Source organism: Chiloscyllium punctatum, chromosome 8, assembly GCF_047496795.1.
Source record: "Chiloscyllium punctatum isolate Juve2018m chromosome 8, sChiPun1.3, whole genome shotgun sequence".
Taxonomy (NCBI): domain Eukaryota; kingdom Metazoa; phylum Chordata; class Chondrichthyes; order Orectolobiformes; family Hemiscylliidae; genus Chiloscyllium; species Chiloscyllium punctatum.
The window spans coordinates 105,806,826-105,826,562 of NC_092746.1; the positions used below are offsets into that span (position 1 = coordinate 105,806,826).

Below are 19,737 nucleotides of genomic sequence, written 5' to 3' on the forward strand. Positions count from 1 at the left end.
AATTAAGGAGAAACCCACTGTTTTTCTGCTCATTCCCCAGTCAACGTTTCGCCCATAAACTCTTCATCACGAATTAGGCTCAAAACGTCAATTCTCCTGCTCCTCGATGCTTCTGACTGGCTGTGCTTTTCTAGCACCGCACTCTCCCACTCTGATCTCCAGCATCTGCAATCCTCATTGTCTCCTACTTTCTTAAATCATAAGATCATAAGAAACAGGTGGCAGGAGCAGTCCTTTTGACCCAATAAACATGCTCACCATTTAATAAGGTCACACCTGATCTGATTGTGGCCTTTGCTCCCACAGTCCGAAGATGTGCAGGTCAGGTGAATTGGCCATGCTACATTACCCATAGTGTTAGGTGCATTTGTCAGAGGGAAATGGGTCTGGTGAGTTACTCTTTGGAGGGTCAGTGTGGACTGGTTGGGCCAAAGGGCCTGTTTCCACACTGTAGGGAATCTAATCTAATCTAATCTAACTGTACATTTTCACCAATGTTTCAGTTTGCTGATGATTAAGGCCCACTTTAGCTGCTTTAAGAACTTCATTTACATTGTTTCAATATTCAGCTGAGAGAGTTTGATAATCTTTTTCACTAATCACAAATATTCTTAATAAACTCCTGGTTCTCCGCATCAACTGAACAATAGCTTTGTCAGCTCCCATTATGGTAAGAATGGCCATTGCCACTTGCTGAAGTTTTAATTTCCATTCCAGCACCTGTAACTGGTCCTGCAGCTCTCTACTGTCAACATTGGACTCAGCCTTTTCACTTCTTATGCCTTTCCCTTGTCTCATCATGAGCTGTTAGAACTGTCTCTCCCTGCTTTGTCCCAACTTGCACGAGCTGGGCAAGAGCTTCCATCCTGAGGTACAAGTTCAGCGATGGCCCTGGAAGTAAGCATCATGGGGCAGGTCAGCTTTTCCCATGCGATATTGTGGTTGTCAGCTCTTTACCTGTGCACACACATCACACTGTCACCATAGGGGGTCAAGATCAAGTGCTATATTTAAAGGGCAAGGGACAGGCATGCTAGCAAGAAGGTTTCTGCTCTGCCATGATGATGTGAGATGCTCCCATCAAAGCCTTGCCAACTTCTCAAGAATCTCATCATAGCCCACATTGCTCAGACCCCTGTAAGATTCCACCAACTTCCTTCTGTCTTGCAGAATTCCTAAAGACTCGATTCTGTTTTCCTTCCAAATTTTGAAATGTCTCTCTATAGGCTTTTAGTCCAACCTCATAGGCATTGAAAATGCAATTGTTATTCTGTCATAGCCAGCTGATTACTCTCTAAAATGATTTGAGTACTTCTCCAAAGATGTTCCAATAAAATATAAACTTTGTGGGCTAATCTTTTTTATACTATTTCAGTTTACTCACAACTTTCTCAATGATCCAAGGTATGTTTTTTGCCTTCCACATTAATTTAGGCATCACACAAATATTCTTTATTAAAACAAAAGTGCAAGTTTTTGAGTTTTCAAAATCCTGTCTTTTTCCTTCTAATGCATGAGCCTTGAGCCTTCATCTTACAGGATTCGTGTGGTGCTAGAAAAGCACAGCAGGTCAGGGAACATCCGAGGAGCGGGAAAATCGATGTGTCGGGCAAAAACCCTTCGTCAGGAAGGGCTTATATATCTTAGCTTCCTGATGAAGGGCTTTAGCCTGAAAAGTCAATTTTCCTGCTTCTCGGATGCTGCCTGACCTGCTGTGCTTTTCCAGCACTACACTAATCTTGACCCTAATCTCCAGCATCTGCAGTACCCACTTTCACCTTCATCTTCCAGTTCTAATACAGCCCACAGATCAGAAAGATCTGCAGCACAGAGAAAAGGCCCTTCAGTCTATCAGGTCCATGCTGGTCAAACCTAACTATTGTAATCCCAATTTCCAGCATTTGGTTCATACTTTGTATACCTTAGCATTGCAAGTGCACATAAAGTCATAGAGTCATAGAGATGTACCACACACAACCCTTCAGTCCAAATCATTCATGCCAATTGGATATCCTAATCTAATCTAGTCCCATTTGCCAGCATTTGACCTATATCCCTCTAAACCCTTCCTGTTTATATACCCATCCAGATGCCTTTTAAATGATGTAATTGTACCAGCCTCCACCACTTCCTCTGCCAGTTCATTCTATACAGGCACGACCTTCTGTGTGAAAAAGTTGGCTATTAGATCCCTTTTAAATCTTTCTCTTCTCATCTTAAACCTATGCCCTCTAGTTTTGGATTCCCCTACCCTGGGGAAAAGACCTTGTCTATTCATATGATCCATGCCCCTCATTATTTGATAAAGCTCTACAAGGTCTCCGACGCTCCATGGAAAATAGCCTCAATTTATTCAGCCTCTCCCTATAGCTCAGACCCTTCAACACTAAGTACTTACTAAAGGTTATGAGGGTTTCTGCCTCAACCACATTTATTGGCAGTGAGTTTCAGATTCCCACTATTCTCTTCAAAATTCAATTTTCAAGTGTTTTCATTCCAATTCTCTGTCTCTGACTCTTTCCTCACTTTGTAACTTCATCTATTCTTTATGTAAACCAATTTCTGCTCATTCATCCCAAACATTCGTAGGAAAATCCTTTCTTCCTGATGTTTCAAGTGCTGTGCCATATCTCTGCTTTTCTAGATCCTGATTTCAGTCACTAATTAATCCCACTGCCATAGCCTTCAAATTAACATTTGTTAACTGTTACAAGGCACCAAGAAATAGATCCATTCTCTACTAAGTGGTCTGAGCAATAGAGTGTCATGTTCAATTTCCCTAAACAGACCAAAAGTAAATTTGAAATATTGGGTTTATTGAAATGTTGGTACATTTAAATGTACCAGTTTGCCTGTCTCAACAATTTCAGATCCCCCAGACTAATACCTTGGATACGATTCAATATGTATAATACAAGTCCAAACAGCACAGGAACAGGCCCTTTGACCTACGCCAACTCTAATCCTTATTTAGACCCACTACTTGTTGCCTATGTGTAGTTTCTATCCCTCCATCTCCCATTCATAAGAAAGAATCCCCACAAAATCAACAGAAAGAAAACTGGTAGCCAAGATTTCTGTTTTAAAACGTTCACCAAAATAAACCAACTAAAATCAACATTTTATAAACATTAATTAACAGGCAAGAGACATTTCAGACAAATAACTAGTCATTACAACTAAGATAGGCTTCATGCAATTACCAGCTGTCGCATTATCTCCCACACAAATGTGGATGCAGGTTTTATATGTTGGCCTCCACTATACAGGACCACTTCCATACCACTCAATTGGTTTGGGTCTTGCGTCACATTCAATCTGCAGGAAGAGTGAGCCTCATGTGCAGTGAGGGAGGTCCCCTGGCATATGCGATGGCAGCAAGAGCAAACAGCCTGAGGTCTCCCCAAGAGCGTGTCAAAGCAGAGGTAATCAAGTCCTTGTAGGGAGTGATATTTCAGCATGGCTAAGCACTTAAGGCAGACTAGGGTGGCATGGTAGCTCAGTGGTTAGCATTGTTGCCTCGCAGTGCAACGGACTTGGGTTCAATTCCAGCCTTGGACAACTGTCTGTGCGGACTTTGCACATTCTCCCCATGTCTATGTGGGCTTCCTCTGGGTGCTCTGGTTTCTTTCCACAGGTGAAGATGTGCAGGTTAGGTGAATTGGCCATGCTAAATTGCTCAGAGATGTGTAGGGTAGGGGAGTGGGTCTGGATGGAATACTCTTTGGAAAATCAGTGTGGACTTATTGGGCCAAATGGCCTGTTTCCACACTGTAGGAATTCTATACTATTTTAATTTTATTTATTTTTCTACTTTATATTAAGAAGGACTGTAATGTTTAACTTTTAACATGTTTCTTTGTTTTTCTCCTTTGTACCTAAGATTTTGTACCTAGATACCTTTGTTCCTAAGAGTGACTAGGAATGGCGACATTGGACACTTCTCACGGTACTCATGTGCTTCTATATTTGAGCATATGTGAGAATAAAATCTAATTTTATTTCTAATTCTAATCTATGAACTGTCTTTCAATCAGCTCACAATGATCCTGATGGCATGGGATCTTCAGAGACTCTTTTAAATTACCCATTTCAACATTGACTCCAACAACACTGACAACAACAAAGGGTCTAGTCTAATTCACAAATCCTTGCCTTTCTTGTCTTCAGTTGTCTGCTCTTTCTAAACGTTTAACACATATATTGTACTAGCGTGACTATTCTCAGAGACGTGCTTCAATGTTCAAAACCTGCCAAACAGAAAAATGTTCCAATAGAAGAGAACTTTGCTGGTTTTCTCTCGCATAAATTTGTAATATGTTCTGAACTGCCAAAGAGTGAAAAAACAAACCAAAACCTTACAAATAGCTTTCTATTTACCCTTTACTACTGAGCATTATCTAAGTCATGTGAATTTCTTGAAATCTAATTATGCCATAATCAAGAAACCAATTAACCCTCTTTCAGAATACTCACCAGGCCACTTCAGTCTTAGATTAGATTACTTACAGTGTGGAAACAGGCCCTTCGGCCCAACAAGTCCACACCGCCCTGCCGAAGCGTAACCCACCCCTACCCCTACCCCTACATCTACATCTACATCTACCCCTTACCTAACACTATGGGCAATTTAGCATGGCCAATTCGCCTGACCTGCACATCTTTGGACTATGGGAGGAAACCGGAGCACCCGGAGGAAACCCACGCAGACACGGGGAGAACGTGCAAACTCCACACAGTCAGTCGCCTGAGGCGGGAATTGAACCCGGGTCTCTGGCGCTATGAGGCAGCAGTGCTAACCACTGTGCCACCATGCCACCCAGAATAAAATCTAATTTTATTTCTAATTCTAATCTATGAACTGTCTTTCAATCAGCTCACAATGATCCTGATGGCATGGCATCTCCAGAGACTCCTTTAAATTACCCATTTCAACATTGACTCCAACAACACTGACAACAACAAAGGGTCTAGTCTAATTCACAAATCTTAAAGGGGGTCATTGCAAAAGGAAAGACTACAAACTTTTCCTAGCACATGGGCCATCAGAGGAGGTTTGGGAGGGAATGCATGGAATATAGAGATCAAGACAACTCATGCAGTATTCTTCCAGTAGTCCTTTTGAGAATGGGAGAATCACTTTTCTAGAAAATAATGGCCAGGCCAGGAATGACACTGACTGGATAAGACTAAGAATGTTTTGAAGTCAGTTACACTTGTGATGCATAAATAACCTTGCTCGCTCAGTCTGGAGTCAGAGTTTAGAGAGATTTACAAACTAAGAGAGAACATTTATGTGCAGGTCCCAGCTCTATATTAGCCTCCAAGCTACATAATCTGAACTGCTGGTTCCATGAGCAGTATAATTATTGCTGTTGCTCTGTCTCTTTATCTTCAGGCTCCGGTGGCTGGGCAGGCTGGCTGTCTTAAGTCAGAGGCCTTATAGGGTGACATTATAGAGGTTAATCGAATCATGAGGGGACTGGATAGGGTAAATAGACGAGGTCTGTTCGCTGGTGTGGAGGAGTCCAAAACTAGAGGTCATTGGTTTAAGGTGAGAGGGGAAAGATGTAAAAGGAACCTAAGGGGCAACTTTTCCACATAGAGGGCGGTGCATGTCTGGAACGAGCTGCCAGAGGAAGCGGTGGAGGCTGGTAAAAGATGGGTATATGAATCGGAAGGGTTTAGAGTGATATGGGCCAAGTGCTGGCAAATGAGGCTAGATTAATTTAGGATATCTGACCAAAGGGTCTGTTTCCGTGCTGTAGGTCTCTATGACTCTAAATCATCAGAAGAAGAAATTTAGTGTGAGATGTGATGTAAGGTGGAATAGGAAGTAAGGGGTTAATGGTCATATGACAGCAACAGCTTATGTTTAGGAAGTACCTTTAATGTCATAAAACATCCCAAGGTACTTTGCAGGAATATTATAAAATGAAACAAAAACAAATTAGGTCACATGACCAAAAGCAGTAGGCTTTAAGGAGTGTCAGAAGAGAAGAAAGCAAGGTAGAGAGTCAGAGAGGTTTAAGAAAGATATTCTAGATTTTGAGACCTTGGCAACTAAAGGCATGGCCACGAATAGTGAAATGATTCAGCTTGGGGATGGTGAAGATGCCAGAATTGGATGTGTATGAGTTGTGCAATTGGAGAAGAGAAGAGAGATAGTGAGAGGTGAGATATGAAGAGATTTGACTGTAAGAATGAAAACTTTAAAATCAACATGTAACTTGACCAGTAGCCAACATAGATTGGTCAGAAAAGGATGACAGATGATCTTGGAATCAAATTAATATAAAGGCATTAGAGCTTTGGTTGATTCTGGAGTAGTGGAAGTCGGGAATGCAGTGACATAGTTCACACTAGGGATAACAAAGGCACGGAGAAGAGTTTCAGCAGCAGATGAAGAGAGATGGGAATGAAGCTGGACAATGTAGCTGAGTTAGAAATATGTGATAATTTTGGCTTGAAGATCTGCAGGACTCCAGGGTCAATGTTGGTTGGTGGAAACTGGAGGAGCCGAGAGGGAAAGATGAATTTTTGAAGCTGTTTCAATTTTGGTCATATCAATTTAATATTAATTTATTCAGTAGTTTACCATTTGTGCAACCTATTCAAAAACACTTTCTGCAATCCAAGATGGCATCAGAATGTGGCGGCGTTATCTACTTATTATTCTACCTAGGTACAAGTGACAATATGTTAAATAAATCTAAATACATCTAAAGTTCATCCAAGGATCAAACATTATTTCAAGATTGCCAAGGGACTGGTGTGGTCTCTGATTCATAGCCCATCAGCTGCTTGCTCAGCATGCTAGATAGTCAGCCAAGAGTTTGCTGGGTACCAAGAAGGAACTGAGACAGGAATGTGTCATTGTGCTCATCATTCTTGATGATGCTGGCTGCCATGAACCCTGCTGAACATAGTCCCTTGATACCGTGAGGCATCTCCTCCATTGGGATCAGCAGAAGCAATTGTCCCTGTTACTCATAGGTTCAGCTCAGCTCCTTTTAATTGTATGCTATCTTGAAGAAAAGACAAAATATCAGAGGTTGTTTAGTAACATATGTGGGTAATAGGACTGCTACTATTAACTAACTGGAGGTATGTGGTAGCAATGAGAGGTGAATTGGAGCAGAGTAGCATTGGTAGGTTTGTGAGGTTGAGGCTGAATGTCCACCTGGATGTTAGGCATGAGCCCTGAGGACCAGGAAGGGCTGCTGAGTGAGAGATGGTAATGTGATGCATAGGGCAGCAGGAGAGACTGCTGTTACAGTGGATGGAAGATGTCACATGCGGATGTATTCACTGACCATGACTTTCTATGGCCCTTCCCCAAGGACCCTTGTTTCCAGGCTTCGGGAGTTGACCCGCTGCTGATCATATCTGAGGTTGGTCTTTTTGCACTTGGAGAACAACTCCCCATTTCAGTCCCCTTCCCTAAACCCCACCCCATTCAATATCACCACTGGATCACAGCATCTCTTTCCTCACTTACCCTGCATCCAATACCAACATCCATTGCTCTGGAATTCTTTCTTAGCACTGGTATTCATTTTGAAATGACTTGCATTGCAGCAATATGATTGAGTGCATTTTCTGTTTAAGATGCCGCCTACCTTTAGGTAAAGGAGGCTGGCTGTATCATATGGTCTATGGGCAATGGGGCCTGCCTCCAGCTGTATACAGAAACTGCAGGAAACATTGAGGAACAAATGGCAATATGGCAATGACCAACACCACCATCATGCCAATAAGGAGGGGATACACAATGTGTATTTTTCCATTCCACACTGACTAAAGTGTTAGCCCTGTGTCCATCTCTAGATGTTGCTTGACTTGATGAATGTTGTCCAGTATTTTCTATTTTTAACTTCATTTTATATGATGAAGACCAATCAGGAATTGAACGTAGTTGGTTTAATATTCTAAACAGGCAATCATTTGATAAAAATGTTGCAGTTGACTTCTAGGGATGATCAGAACACTGAGAAAATGTAAGAGAAAACTGTTGATTGATGGCCAATGGTTCTCTTCAGTTTCACATTCAGACCTGATCAAGAATGTGTTGAAAGTAGAGGCTGGATTTCATCCTGCACCCAACATCCCAACCACATCCCTATCCACTACAGATGGTGGCTGCTGTTGGATTGCTTCCAACCTGTTCTCTTTTTCTCTCTCTCTCTAATCCAGGAGCTTTGCCGCCAGCGTATGGCAATCAAGACATCCGAGCGCCCAGAGCCTGCCCACGCCTCTCGTGTCAATAGCGTCTCCTCCCAGTTCAGTGATGGCCCACAGCCCAGTCCTTCCACACGGAGCAGCACCTCTTCATGGTGTGAGGAACCAGTTCAGTCGAACATGGACATCTCCACTGGACACATGATACTGGTAATGTCTCACCCTGAACGGCACTCATTTTTCTCCTATCCTTGCACACAACCCTTCTGCAGGATGAGGGATTTCACTTCTCGGGGGCACATTTTTAAGGTGAGAGGGCTGAGACTTAAGAAAGACATAAGAGGCAAATTTTTTACACAGAGGGTGGTTCGTGTGTGGAATGAACTTCCTGAGAAAGTGATGGATGTGGTTGCAGTTACAACATTTAAAACACATTTGGATAGATACATGAAAAGGAAAGGTTTGAAGGGATATGGGCCAGGAGCAGGCAGGTGGGACCTGTTTGAGTTTATGTTCAGCTTGGACTGGTTGGAACGAAGAGAGTGTTTCCATGCTGTATGACTCTGTGTATAAATCACCACAATTCAGTGCCATTTTAATCAGAGAAATTATAATTTATGTATATTGTTATAATTCAATTGCAAAGAGTTGAATCAATTGAACTTGAACACAGTGGTGCTCCTGTAAGAAAATTCCAAAATTTATCCCTCCACCAAGCTCAGCATAGCAGGGTACAATATGCAGTTTTAGCCACAAAGCATCTGCTGCAAAGCAAAACCTGTATCTCATTTTAAGTAGCAAATCAGTCACCAATAAACATTTGTTTTGTCATCAGTCAGAAAATAACCCTAACCATTTTCATCGGTAAAGACTTTATATTAATGGTTCTCGTCTACTCTATACATCTGAAGTATCATTTCCAGAAACAGGATATAATGAGGGAATTTTACAGCATAGGCCCTTCAGCCCATCATGTCTATGTTTGCTCTTTGAAAGAGTGTTTTAAAATTTTCTGCCCTTCAAATATTTATCCAGCTCTCCTTTTGAAATTTACAATTGAACCTTCAGCTATACTTTCAGTTGGTACATTCCAAATTATAAGAATCACTTTTTTAAAAAATCCTTTCATCTCAGCCCTGGTTCGATGGCCAATTACCTTCTATCAGTGTCCCCTGATTACTAAGCCTTCAGACAGTGGAAACACTTTCTCCAAATCACTTTGCAAAATGCAGCACTTCAATTTTGATTGCAAGAATTAGTCTTGAATGTTTTAAAGAGGGTGAGCATGTCAAAAATTTTTAGAAATATGTTTCTGTGCCTCACTGACAGCATCCAGAAAATTATTAATTCCAGAGATTAAGTAAATTGTGAACAAAACCTGGAAACACAAACGTAGAAGAGCAAAGGACAATTAAACATCTGCACTAATTATATACATAGATTTCTCACATATAATTAAAAGATTTCATATTTCTAAACAATAGATGAATACACTGAGCTCTGAGCGACATTCTTCTGTGTATAGTTTTAAACATGCTGAATTCTCAGTGATAATTTATTCTTTGTTGTTCATTCATGGAAACTGGGCATCACTGGCTGGACCAGCATTTATTGCCTGTCCTTAAGAAGGTGATGCTGAGCTGCCTTCTTGAACTACTGAAGTACATATGCTATAGGTAGGGAAGGAATTCCGGGATTCTGACCCAGTGACAGTGAAGGAATGGTGATACACTGTACTTCCAAGTCAGGATGAAGAGTAACTTGGAGGGGAATTTCAAAACTTGAAGGTGGTGGTTTTCTCCTATAACTGCTGATTTATATTATAAACTGACCTCAAGTGACATTGTTCTGGATATTTGTTTCAGTGCAGTAAGCTCAGAATGATTCCTACATGGACATATTAATAGAGTGAGCACTGAGTGACATTTCCTCTTTATGTGTCTTTACACACTGAGGTCTGTGTGATATTACTCTGTAGTATGTTTAGGAACACTGACATTCTCCTGCTTTTGTTTAAGCCAGTGTGACCACCTCTGGTGTAAATGCAATGATCTTTAAGCAATGTCTTCCTATTTAAATACACTTTTTGTTGAGTTAGAGTCTAATGATAACACATTTAAGTAAAATGCTGTGAGTGAGATTCTCCTGTTTATAAATTCATGCCCAGTGAGATCTAATTATGTTTTTAATGTATTGATTTGAAAGCTCTGAGCTCTATTTTCGTGCCTACTGATTTTCATATACTGAATCTTATGTCTGTTGATTTTAGTACACTGAGCCCTGTTCCTTTGTATGTAGACTTAGAAACACCAATCACTGGGTGACCTATACCTTTAAATGTAGATACGCATATTCTGAACTGAAGTGACAATCTCCTGTCCGTATATTTAACACACTGAGCTCACAGTGACAACTGCCTCTATATAGACTAAAATACTTTAGGTTCTGGGTGTCTTTCTCCTGAGTACAGATGTAATACTGAGTTCAGTGTCACATTTCGCTGTATATGGATTTTAATACATTCATTCTGAGTGTCACTCACCCAGAAATGTTCTATGTCCAACCTGTGTACTAATTGTTTGAGTGACAATGTCCTGAACATTGACTAAACACTGAGCTCTGCATGACGTTGTCCAGTATTCTACAATGCACTGAGTTTTCCGCATTCCCCACAGTGAAGTGATTTGTGTCAAACTCATTTGTGCTCTGAGGGGGTTGTCAAGCAGACATTTAAGACTAAGTGATGTGTTAGTTCATAGAATCCGTACAGTACAGAAAGAGGCCATTCGATTCATTGAATCTGCACTGACCCTCTAAAGAGAATTCCACTCAGACCTAACCCCCACCATATCCCCATGGCTAACCCACTTAACCTACACATCCTTGGATGCTACAGGCAATTTTACATGGTCAGTTCACGTAACCTGCCCATCTTTGGACTGTAAGAGGAAACCAGATCACCTAGAGGTAACCCGCACAGACACAGGCAGAATATGCAATCTCCACACAGACAGTCACCTGAGACTGGAATTGAACCCAATTCTGTGCAGCAGCAGGGCTAACCACTGAGCCACTGTGCTGCCCTTGGCTCAGGGCAAGACATCCTCCACAGCTTGGATGGAAGTCCTGCCTCATCTCTGCTCACAGCTGGCCCTCTGTGATCCATGGTTACTGATTAGATTAGATTAGATTAGATTAGATTACTTACAGTGTGGAAACAGGCCCTTCGGCCCAACAAGTCCACACCGCCCCGCCGAAGCGCAACCCACCCATACCCCTACATCTACCCCTTACCTAATGCTACGGACAATTTAGCATGGCCAATTCACCTGCCCTGCACATCTTTGGACTGTGGGAGGAAACCGGAGCACCCGGAGAAAACCCACGCAGACACGGGGAGAATGTGCAAACTCCACACAGTCAGTCGCCTGAGGCGGGAATTGAACCCGGGTCTCTGGCGCTGTGAGGCAGCAGTGCTAACCACTGTGCCACCGTGCCACCCACTGCCACCGTGCTAGAGACCCGGGTTCAATTCCCGCCTCAGGCGACTGACTGTGTGGAGTTTGCACGTTCTCCCCGTGTCTGCATGGGTTTCCTCCGGGTGCTCCGGTTTCCTCCCACAGTCCAAAGATGTGCAGGTCAGGCGAATTGGCCATGCTAAATTGCCCGTAGTGTTGGGTAAGGGGTAGATGTAGATGTAGGGGTATGGGTGGGTTGCGCTTTGGCGGGGCGGTGTGGACTTGTTGGGCCGAAGGGCCTGTTTCCATACTGTAAGTAATCTAATCTACTGATGTGCCTGCCTTCAGTGTCACATGGAGACCCTTACTGGAGCGAGATGGAGAATAATGTTGGGGAAGGATCGGAGCACTCTGAGCCCATAAAGGGTGTACCACTCATCCTTTCTTGGAAGTAACCACAGCAGCGAGACCTAATGAGATTCAAGCTTGGTCTTGCTCTCTGAGCAATACCACAGTGTACCAGCAAGGTGGAACAAGCTGCCTTGAATGAGCACTTAAGTGCCTCTTAAGGTGGCCCACCAAACAGTCTGACAACACATTAATTTTTTCCTTTATTCATTCAAGAGATGAGGGTGTCACTGGCTAAGTAGCATTTTTTGCCCATTCCTAATTTTCCAGAGGGCAGTTAAGTGTGAACCACATTGCTGTGGATCTGGATTCACATGTTGGCCAGACCAGGTAAGGATGGCAGTTTCCTTATACTGGATTAGTGGTGCTGGAAGAGCACAGCAGTTCAGGCAGCATCCAACGAGCAGCGAAATCGACATTTCGGGCAAAAGCCCTTCATCAGGAATGATGAAGGGCCCTTGCCCGAAACGTCGATTTCGCTGCTCGTTGGATGCTGCCTGAACTGCTGTGCTCTTCCAGCACCACTAATCCAGTATTTGGTTTTCAGCATCTGCAGTCATTGTTTTTACCTGGCAGTTTCCTTCCCTAAAGGACATTAGTGAACCAGATGGGTTTTTTTCCAACAATTGACAATGGATTCACATTCATCTTTAGACTCTTAATTCTAGATTTTTTTTTAGTTGAATTTGAATTCCACCATCAGCCATGAGGGGATTTGAACATTATCCACATCTCTGGATTAACAGTCCAGCAATAATATCATTAGGTCATCACCTCCCCAATCACTCTTCAGTCAAGCGTAAGTTGATTTTGGGTAAGAGTTGGTTGGTTAAGTTCCAAGAAATCCAAGCTTACACCCTTTCCCCAGCATCCTGCCCAGCCACCTCCAGAAAGTGTAAAGTTCTTCCCATAGTTTTAATCACACTAAGCTCTGAGTCACATTTTCTTCTTAACAGATTTTAAAATGTTGAACACCGTGTGATTTTATTTGACCATAACTTCCTGTGCGTGGAGCCCGAGTTACATTCTCCAGTCTATACATTAAAGAAAACTCGTTTCATTTTAAATATAGATTTAAATTTACCAAGGTCCTAATGACGTTCCCTGGCTCAAAGTTTAAATACACTGAGTGGAATTACACTGTCTACATACTTTACATAACATCAGGTTATAATCCAACAGATTTATTTGGAACTAGCACTGTTGGACTGTAACCTGGTGTTGTGTGAGTTTTAACTTTGACCAACCCAGTCCCAACACCAGCACCTTGTTATCATGCATACTTTACACACAGAACTCTGAGTAACATTGTCATGTACACAGATTTAAATATGCTGTGCTGTGGGTAATTTTCTTCTGTATATTGATCTAAACCGACTGAGTTGTAAGTGAAATTCTCCTAAATATGGGCTTAAGTATATAGAGAGATTTGAATGATAAATGTTGTATGTAGCACTGAATTCCCATGAAAATTCTCCATAGGATGTTCTAACTATGGACGGAGTGTGACCAAGTTTACCAGGCTGATTCTTGGATTGGCAGAGCTGCTGTATGAAGAGAGACTTGATCAGTTAGAACTGTACTCACTGGACTTTAAAGGAATGAGGGAGGATCTCATAGAAAGCCATATAATTCTAACAGGACTAGACAAAGTAAATGATGGAAGGATGTTCTTGGGTTCTGCAGAACCAAGGCTTACAGGCTAAGGATCTGGGATAGGTCATGCTGGACTGAGACAAGGAAAACTTTATGGATCTAGAAAATGATGAGTTGTGGAATTCTCTGTCACAGAAACCAGTTCAGGCCAAAATATTGAATGTTTCCAAGAAGGTGATGGATATAATTGTGAGGGCTGAAAGAAACAAAGGAGATGGAGAGAAAGCAGGATAATGAATCATAATCATATTGAATAGCGGGACAGGCCGAAGGGCCGAATGGCCTACTGCTGCTCCTATTTTCTGTGTTTCTTCTGCACATAGATTTAAACACACAGATTTTCAACTGGCATTACCCTGTCCCTTGCTTTAAATGACCAGTGTCCTCCTGTGTGTAGATTTGAACACACAGAAGTCAAAATGATTTCTGATGTAGACAAATTCAGAAGTCAGACAAACATTCTCCTGCCTGTACATTTAAACACACAGAGCTCAGACTGACACTCTTCCGTCTGTACATTTAACACATTGAGCTCACTAACACTTTCTTGTCTATACGTTTAAACACACTGAGCTCAGACTGATGTTCTCCTCTATATAGATTTAAACACATTGAGATCAGACTGACGTTCTCCTGTATATACATTTAAACACACCGAGCTCGGACCGAGATTCTCCTGCATATACATTTGAACATACTGAGATCAGACTGATGTTCTCCTGTATATACATTTAAATGCACTGAGCTCTGACTGATGATCTCCCGTATATACATTTCAACACAAGGAGCTCCGACTAATGTTCTCCTGTGTATACATTTAAACACACTGAGCTCAGACTGATGTTCTCCCGTATACACATTTAAACACACTGAGCTCAGACTAACATCCTCCTGTATATGGGGTGACATGGTTACTCAGTGGTTAGCACTGCTGGCTCACAGCGCCAGGGACCTGGTTCGATTCCAGCCTCAGGTGACTGTGTGGAGTCTCCCTGTGTCTGTGTGGGTTTCCTGTTGGTGCTCTGGTTTCCTCGCTCAATCCAAAGATGTGCAGGTCAGGTGAATTGGCCATGCTAAATTACCCATAGTGTTAAGTGCATTAGTCAAAGGGAAATGAGTCTGTGTGGGTTACACTTCGGAGGGTTGGTCCAAAGGGGCTGTTTCCACCCTTTAGGGAATCTAATTTAATATCCACTTAAATGTACTGAGCTCAGACTGACACTGTACATTGAAGCACACTGAGCTTAGACTGATGTTCTATATATACATTTAAACGCACTGAGCTCAGACACATGTTCTCCTGTATACCTGTGTAAGAATGCTCAGCTCACATTGATACTCTCCTGTATATACATTTAAACGCACTGAGCTCAGACTAACAATCTCCTGTATATACATTTAAACACACGACTTAGACTGCTGTTCTCCTGTAGATACATTTAAACACACTGACGTTCTCCTATCTGTTCATTTAAACAAACTTAAGTCAAACAGATTAGATTAGATTACTTACAGTGTGGAAACAGGCCCTTCAGCCCAACAAGTCCACACCGACCCTCCGAAGAGCAACCTACCCAGACCCATTCCCCTACACCTAACAGTACAGGCAATTTTTTAAGCATGGCCAATTCACCTGCCCTGCACATCTTTGGACTGTGGGAGGAAACCGGAGCACCCGGAGGAAACCCACGCAGACACGGGGAATTGAACCCGGGTCTCTGGCACTGTGAGGCAGCAGTGCTAACCACTGTGCCACCGTGCCACCCAAGATATTCTCATATACAATGCATATGCAAGATGTTCTCTTGTATATGCATTTAGACACACTGAACTGTGACTGACATTCTCCTGTATATACAGTAAACACACTGAGCTCAGACTGACACTGTCCTGTATGTACATTTAAACACACTGCTCAGACTGATATTCTCCTGCCTCTACATTTAAATGCACTGAGCTCAGACTGATGTTCTCCTGTATGTACATTTAAACACACTGAGCTCAGACTGACATTCTCCTGTCTGTATAGATTAGAGTGGTGCTGGAAAAGCACAGCAGGTCAGGCAGCATCCGAGGAGCAGGAAAATCGACATTTCAGGTATTCCTGATGAAGGGCTTTTACGCGAAACATCAATTTTCCTGTTCCTTGGATGCTGCCTGACCTGCTGTGCTTTTCCAGCACCACTCTAATCTAGACTCTGATTCCAGCATCTGCAGTCCTCAGTTTTGCCTAGTTCTCCTGTCTGTACATTTAAACACACTGAACTCAGACTAATGTTCTCCTATATGTACATTTAAACACACTAAGCTCGGACTGATGTTCTCCTGTCTGTACATTTCAACACACTGAGCTCAGATTGATAGTTTCCTTTATATACATTTAAACACACTGAGCTCAGACTGACAGTCTCCTGTATATAGGTGGTGCCACTATTTAAGAAAGGTGTTGAGGACAAGACAGAGGACTACAGACCAGTGACCCTGATGTCAGTGGTGGGCAAGTTGTTGGACAGAATCCTGAGGGACAGGATGTACATGTATTTGGAAAGGCTAATAACTTCCTAATAACTGATTAGGAAGAGTCAACATGGCTTTGTGCTTGGGAAATCATGTCTCACAAACTTGATTGAGTTTTTTGAAGAAGTAACAAAGAGGATTAATGAAGGACAGAGCAGTGGACGTGGTCTATATGGACCTCAGTAAGGCATTCGACAAGAGACTGGTTAGCAAGGTTAGGTCTCATGGAATACAGGGAGAACTAGCCATTTGGATACAGAACTGGCTCAAGGTAGAAATAGAGGGTGGTGGTGGAGGGTTGTTTTTCAGACTGGAGGCCTGTGACCAATGGAGTGCCACAAGGATTGGTGCTGGGTCCACTACTTTTCGTCATTTATATAAATGATTTGGATGTGAGCACAAGAGGTAAAGGTAGTAATCTTGCAGATGGCGCCAAGATTGGAGGTGTAGTGGGCAGCGAAGAAGGTTCCTCAGATTACAATGGGATCTTGATCAGATGGGCTACTGGGCTGAGAAGTGGTGGATGGAGTTTTATTTAGATAAATGTGAGGTGCTGCATTTTGGGAAAGAAAATTTTAGCGGGACTTATACACTTAATGGTAAGGTCCTAGGGAGTGTTGCTGAACAAGGAGACCTTGGAGTGCAGGTTCATAGGTCCTTGAAAGTGGAGTCGCAGGTGGATAGGATAGTGAAGGCGGCGTTTGGTATGCTTTCCTTTATTGGTCAGAGTATTGAGTACAGGAGTCGGGAGGTCATGTTGCGGCTATACAGGACATTGTTAGGCCACTATTGGAATATTGCGCGCAGTTCTGGTCTCCTTCCTATTGGAAAGATGTTGTAAAACTTGAAAGGGTTCAGAAAAGATTGACAAGGATGTTGCCAGGGTTGAAGGATTTGAGCTATAGGGAAAGGTTGAATAGGCTGGGGCTGTTTTCCCTGGGGCATCGGAGGCTGAGGGGTGACCTGATTGAGGTTTATAAAATCATGGGCATGGATAGGATAAGTGGACAAAGTCTTTTCCTTGGGGTGGGTGAGTCCAGAACTAGAGGGCATAGGTTTAGGGTGAGAGGGGAAAGATATAGAAGAGACCTGAGGGGTAACATTTTCACGCAGAGGGTGGTACATGTATGGAATGAGCTGCCAGAGGAAGTGATGGAAGCTAGTGCGACTGCAGCATTTAAGAGGCATTTGGATGGGTATATGAATAGGAAGGGTTTGGAGGGATATGGGCCTGGTGCTGGCAGATGGAACTAGATTCGGTTGGGATATCCGGTCAGCATGGATGTGTTAAACTGAAGTGTCTGTTTCCATGCTGTACATCTCTATGACTCTATATACATTTAAACACACTGAGCTCAGACTGACATTCTCCTGTATATGCACTTAAACATACTGAGCTCAGAATGATATTCTCCTGCCTGTACATTTAAACACAGGGAACTCAGGCTGACGCTTTCCTGTATAGACATTTAAACATAGGGAGCTCAGACTGATACTCTCCTGTATACACATTTAAACACACTGAGCTCAGACTGATACTCTCCTGTATACACATTTAAACGCACTGAGCTCAGACTGATGTTCTCCGTCTGTACATTTGGACACACTGACCTCAGACTGACATTCTCACGGATATGGACTTAAACACACTGAGCTCAGACTAACAATCTCCAATCTGTACATTTAAGCACACTGAATTCAGATTGACATTCACACGTATATACACTTAAACACACTGAGCTCAGACTGGCATTCTCCTGTGTATACATTTAAACGCACTGAGCTCAGACTGGCATTTTCCTGTGTATACATTTAAACGCACTGAGCTCAGACTGGCATTCTCCTGTGTATACATTTAAACACACTGAGCTCAGACTGGCATTCTCCTGTGTATACATTTAAACGCATTGAGCTTAGACTGATGTTCTCCGTCTGTACATTTAAGCACACTGAGCTCAGACTGACATTCTCCTGTGTATACATTTAAACACACTGAGCTCAGACTGACATTCTCAGGTATATACACTTAAAGACACTGAGCTCAGACTGACATTCTCCTGTATATACATTTAAACACACTGAGCTCAGACTGATGTTCTCCTGTATATACATAGAACATAGAACATTACAGCGCAGTACAGGCCCTTCGGCCCTCGATGTTGCACCGACCTGTCATACCAATCTGAAGCCCATCTAACCTACACTATTCCTTGTACGTCCATATGCTTGTCCAGTGACGACTTAAATGTACTTAAAGTTGGCGAATCTACTACCATTGCAGGCAAAGCATTCCATACCCTTACTACTCTCTGAGTGAAGAAACTACCTCTGACGTCTGTCCTATATCTATCACTCCTCAATTTAAAACTATGCCCCCTCGTGCTCACCGTCATCATTCTTGGAAAAAGGCTCTCCCTGTCCACCCTATCTAACCCTCTGGTTATCTTATATGTCTCTATTAAGTCACCTCTCAACCTTCTTCTCTCTAATGAAAACAGCCTTAAGTCCCTCAGCCTTTCCTCATAAGACCTTCCCTCCATACCAGGCAACATCCTAGTAAATCTCCTCTGCACCCTTTCCAAAGCTTCCACATCCTTTTTTATAATGTGGTGACCAGGACTGTACACAATACTCCAAGTGCGACCACACCGGAGTTTTGTATAGCCATAGCGTAACCTCATGGTTCCGGAACTCGATCCCTATATTAATAAAAGCTAAAACACTGTATACCTTCTTAACAACCCTGTCAACCTGGGTGGCAACTTTCAAGGATCTGTGTACCTGGACACTGAGATCTCTCTGCTTGTCTACACTACCAAGAATCTTATCATTAGCCCAGTACTTTGCATTACGGTTACTCCGACCAAAGTGAATCACCTCACACTGGTCCGTATTAAACTCCATTTGCCACCTCTCAGCCCAGCTCTCCAGCTTCTCTATGTCTCTCTGTAACCTACAACATCCTTCGTCACTATCCACAACTCCACCGACCTTAGTGTCGTCTGCAAATTTACTAACTCACCCTTCTACGCCCTCATCCAGGTCGTTTATAAGAATGATGAACAGCAGTGGACCCAACACCGACCCTTGTGGTACACCACTGGTAACTGGACTCCAGGATGAACATTTCCCATCAACCACCACCCTCTGTCTTCTTTCAGCAAGCCAATTACTGATCCAAACTGCTATATCTCCCACAATCCCATTCCTCCTCATTTTGTACAATAGCCTACTGTGGGGAGCCTTATCGAACTCCTTGCTGAAATCCATATATACCACCTCAACCGGATTACTCTCATCTACCTATTTGGTCACCTTCTCAAAGAACTCAATAAGGTTTGTGAGGCACGACCTACCCTTCACAAAACCATGCTGATTATCCCTAATCAAATTATTCTTTTCTAGATGATTATAAATCCTATCTCTTATAACCTTTTCCAACACTTTACCAACAACTGAAGTAAGACTCACTGGTCTATAATTACCAGGATTGTCTCTACTCCTCTTCTTGAACAGG

At 42.6% G+C, this 19,737-nt stretch overlaps 1 protein-coding gene across 2 annotated transcripts in view; it reads left to right on the forward strand.

The window, feature by feature from the left end:
* The window catches only part of ptprn2 (protein tyrosine phosphatase receptor type N2), a 967,505-nt gene that overhangs the window by 832,466 nt on the left and 115,302 nt on the right, over positions 1–19,737 (forward strand). The window contains exon 14 of one of the 2 annotated variants that reach the window (XM_072576204.1): positions 8,197–8,490. In XM_072576204.1, coding sequence (XP_072432305.1) covers positions 8,197–8,490 — 294 coding nt within the window. The remainder of the gene's footprint in view (positions 1–8,196; positions 8,491–19,737) is intronic. The other variant, XM_072576205.1, reaches the window with a different exon arrangement.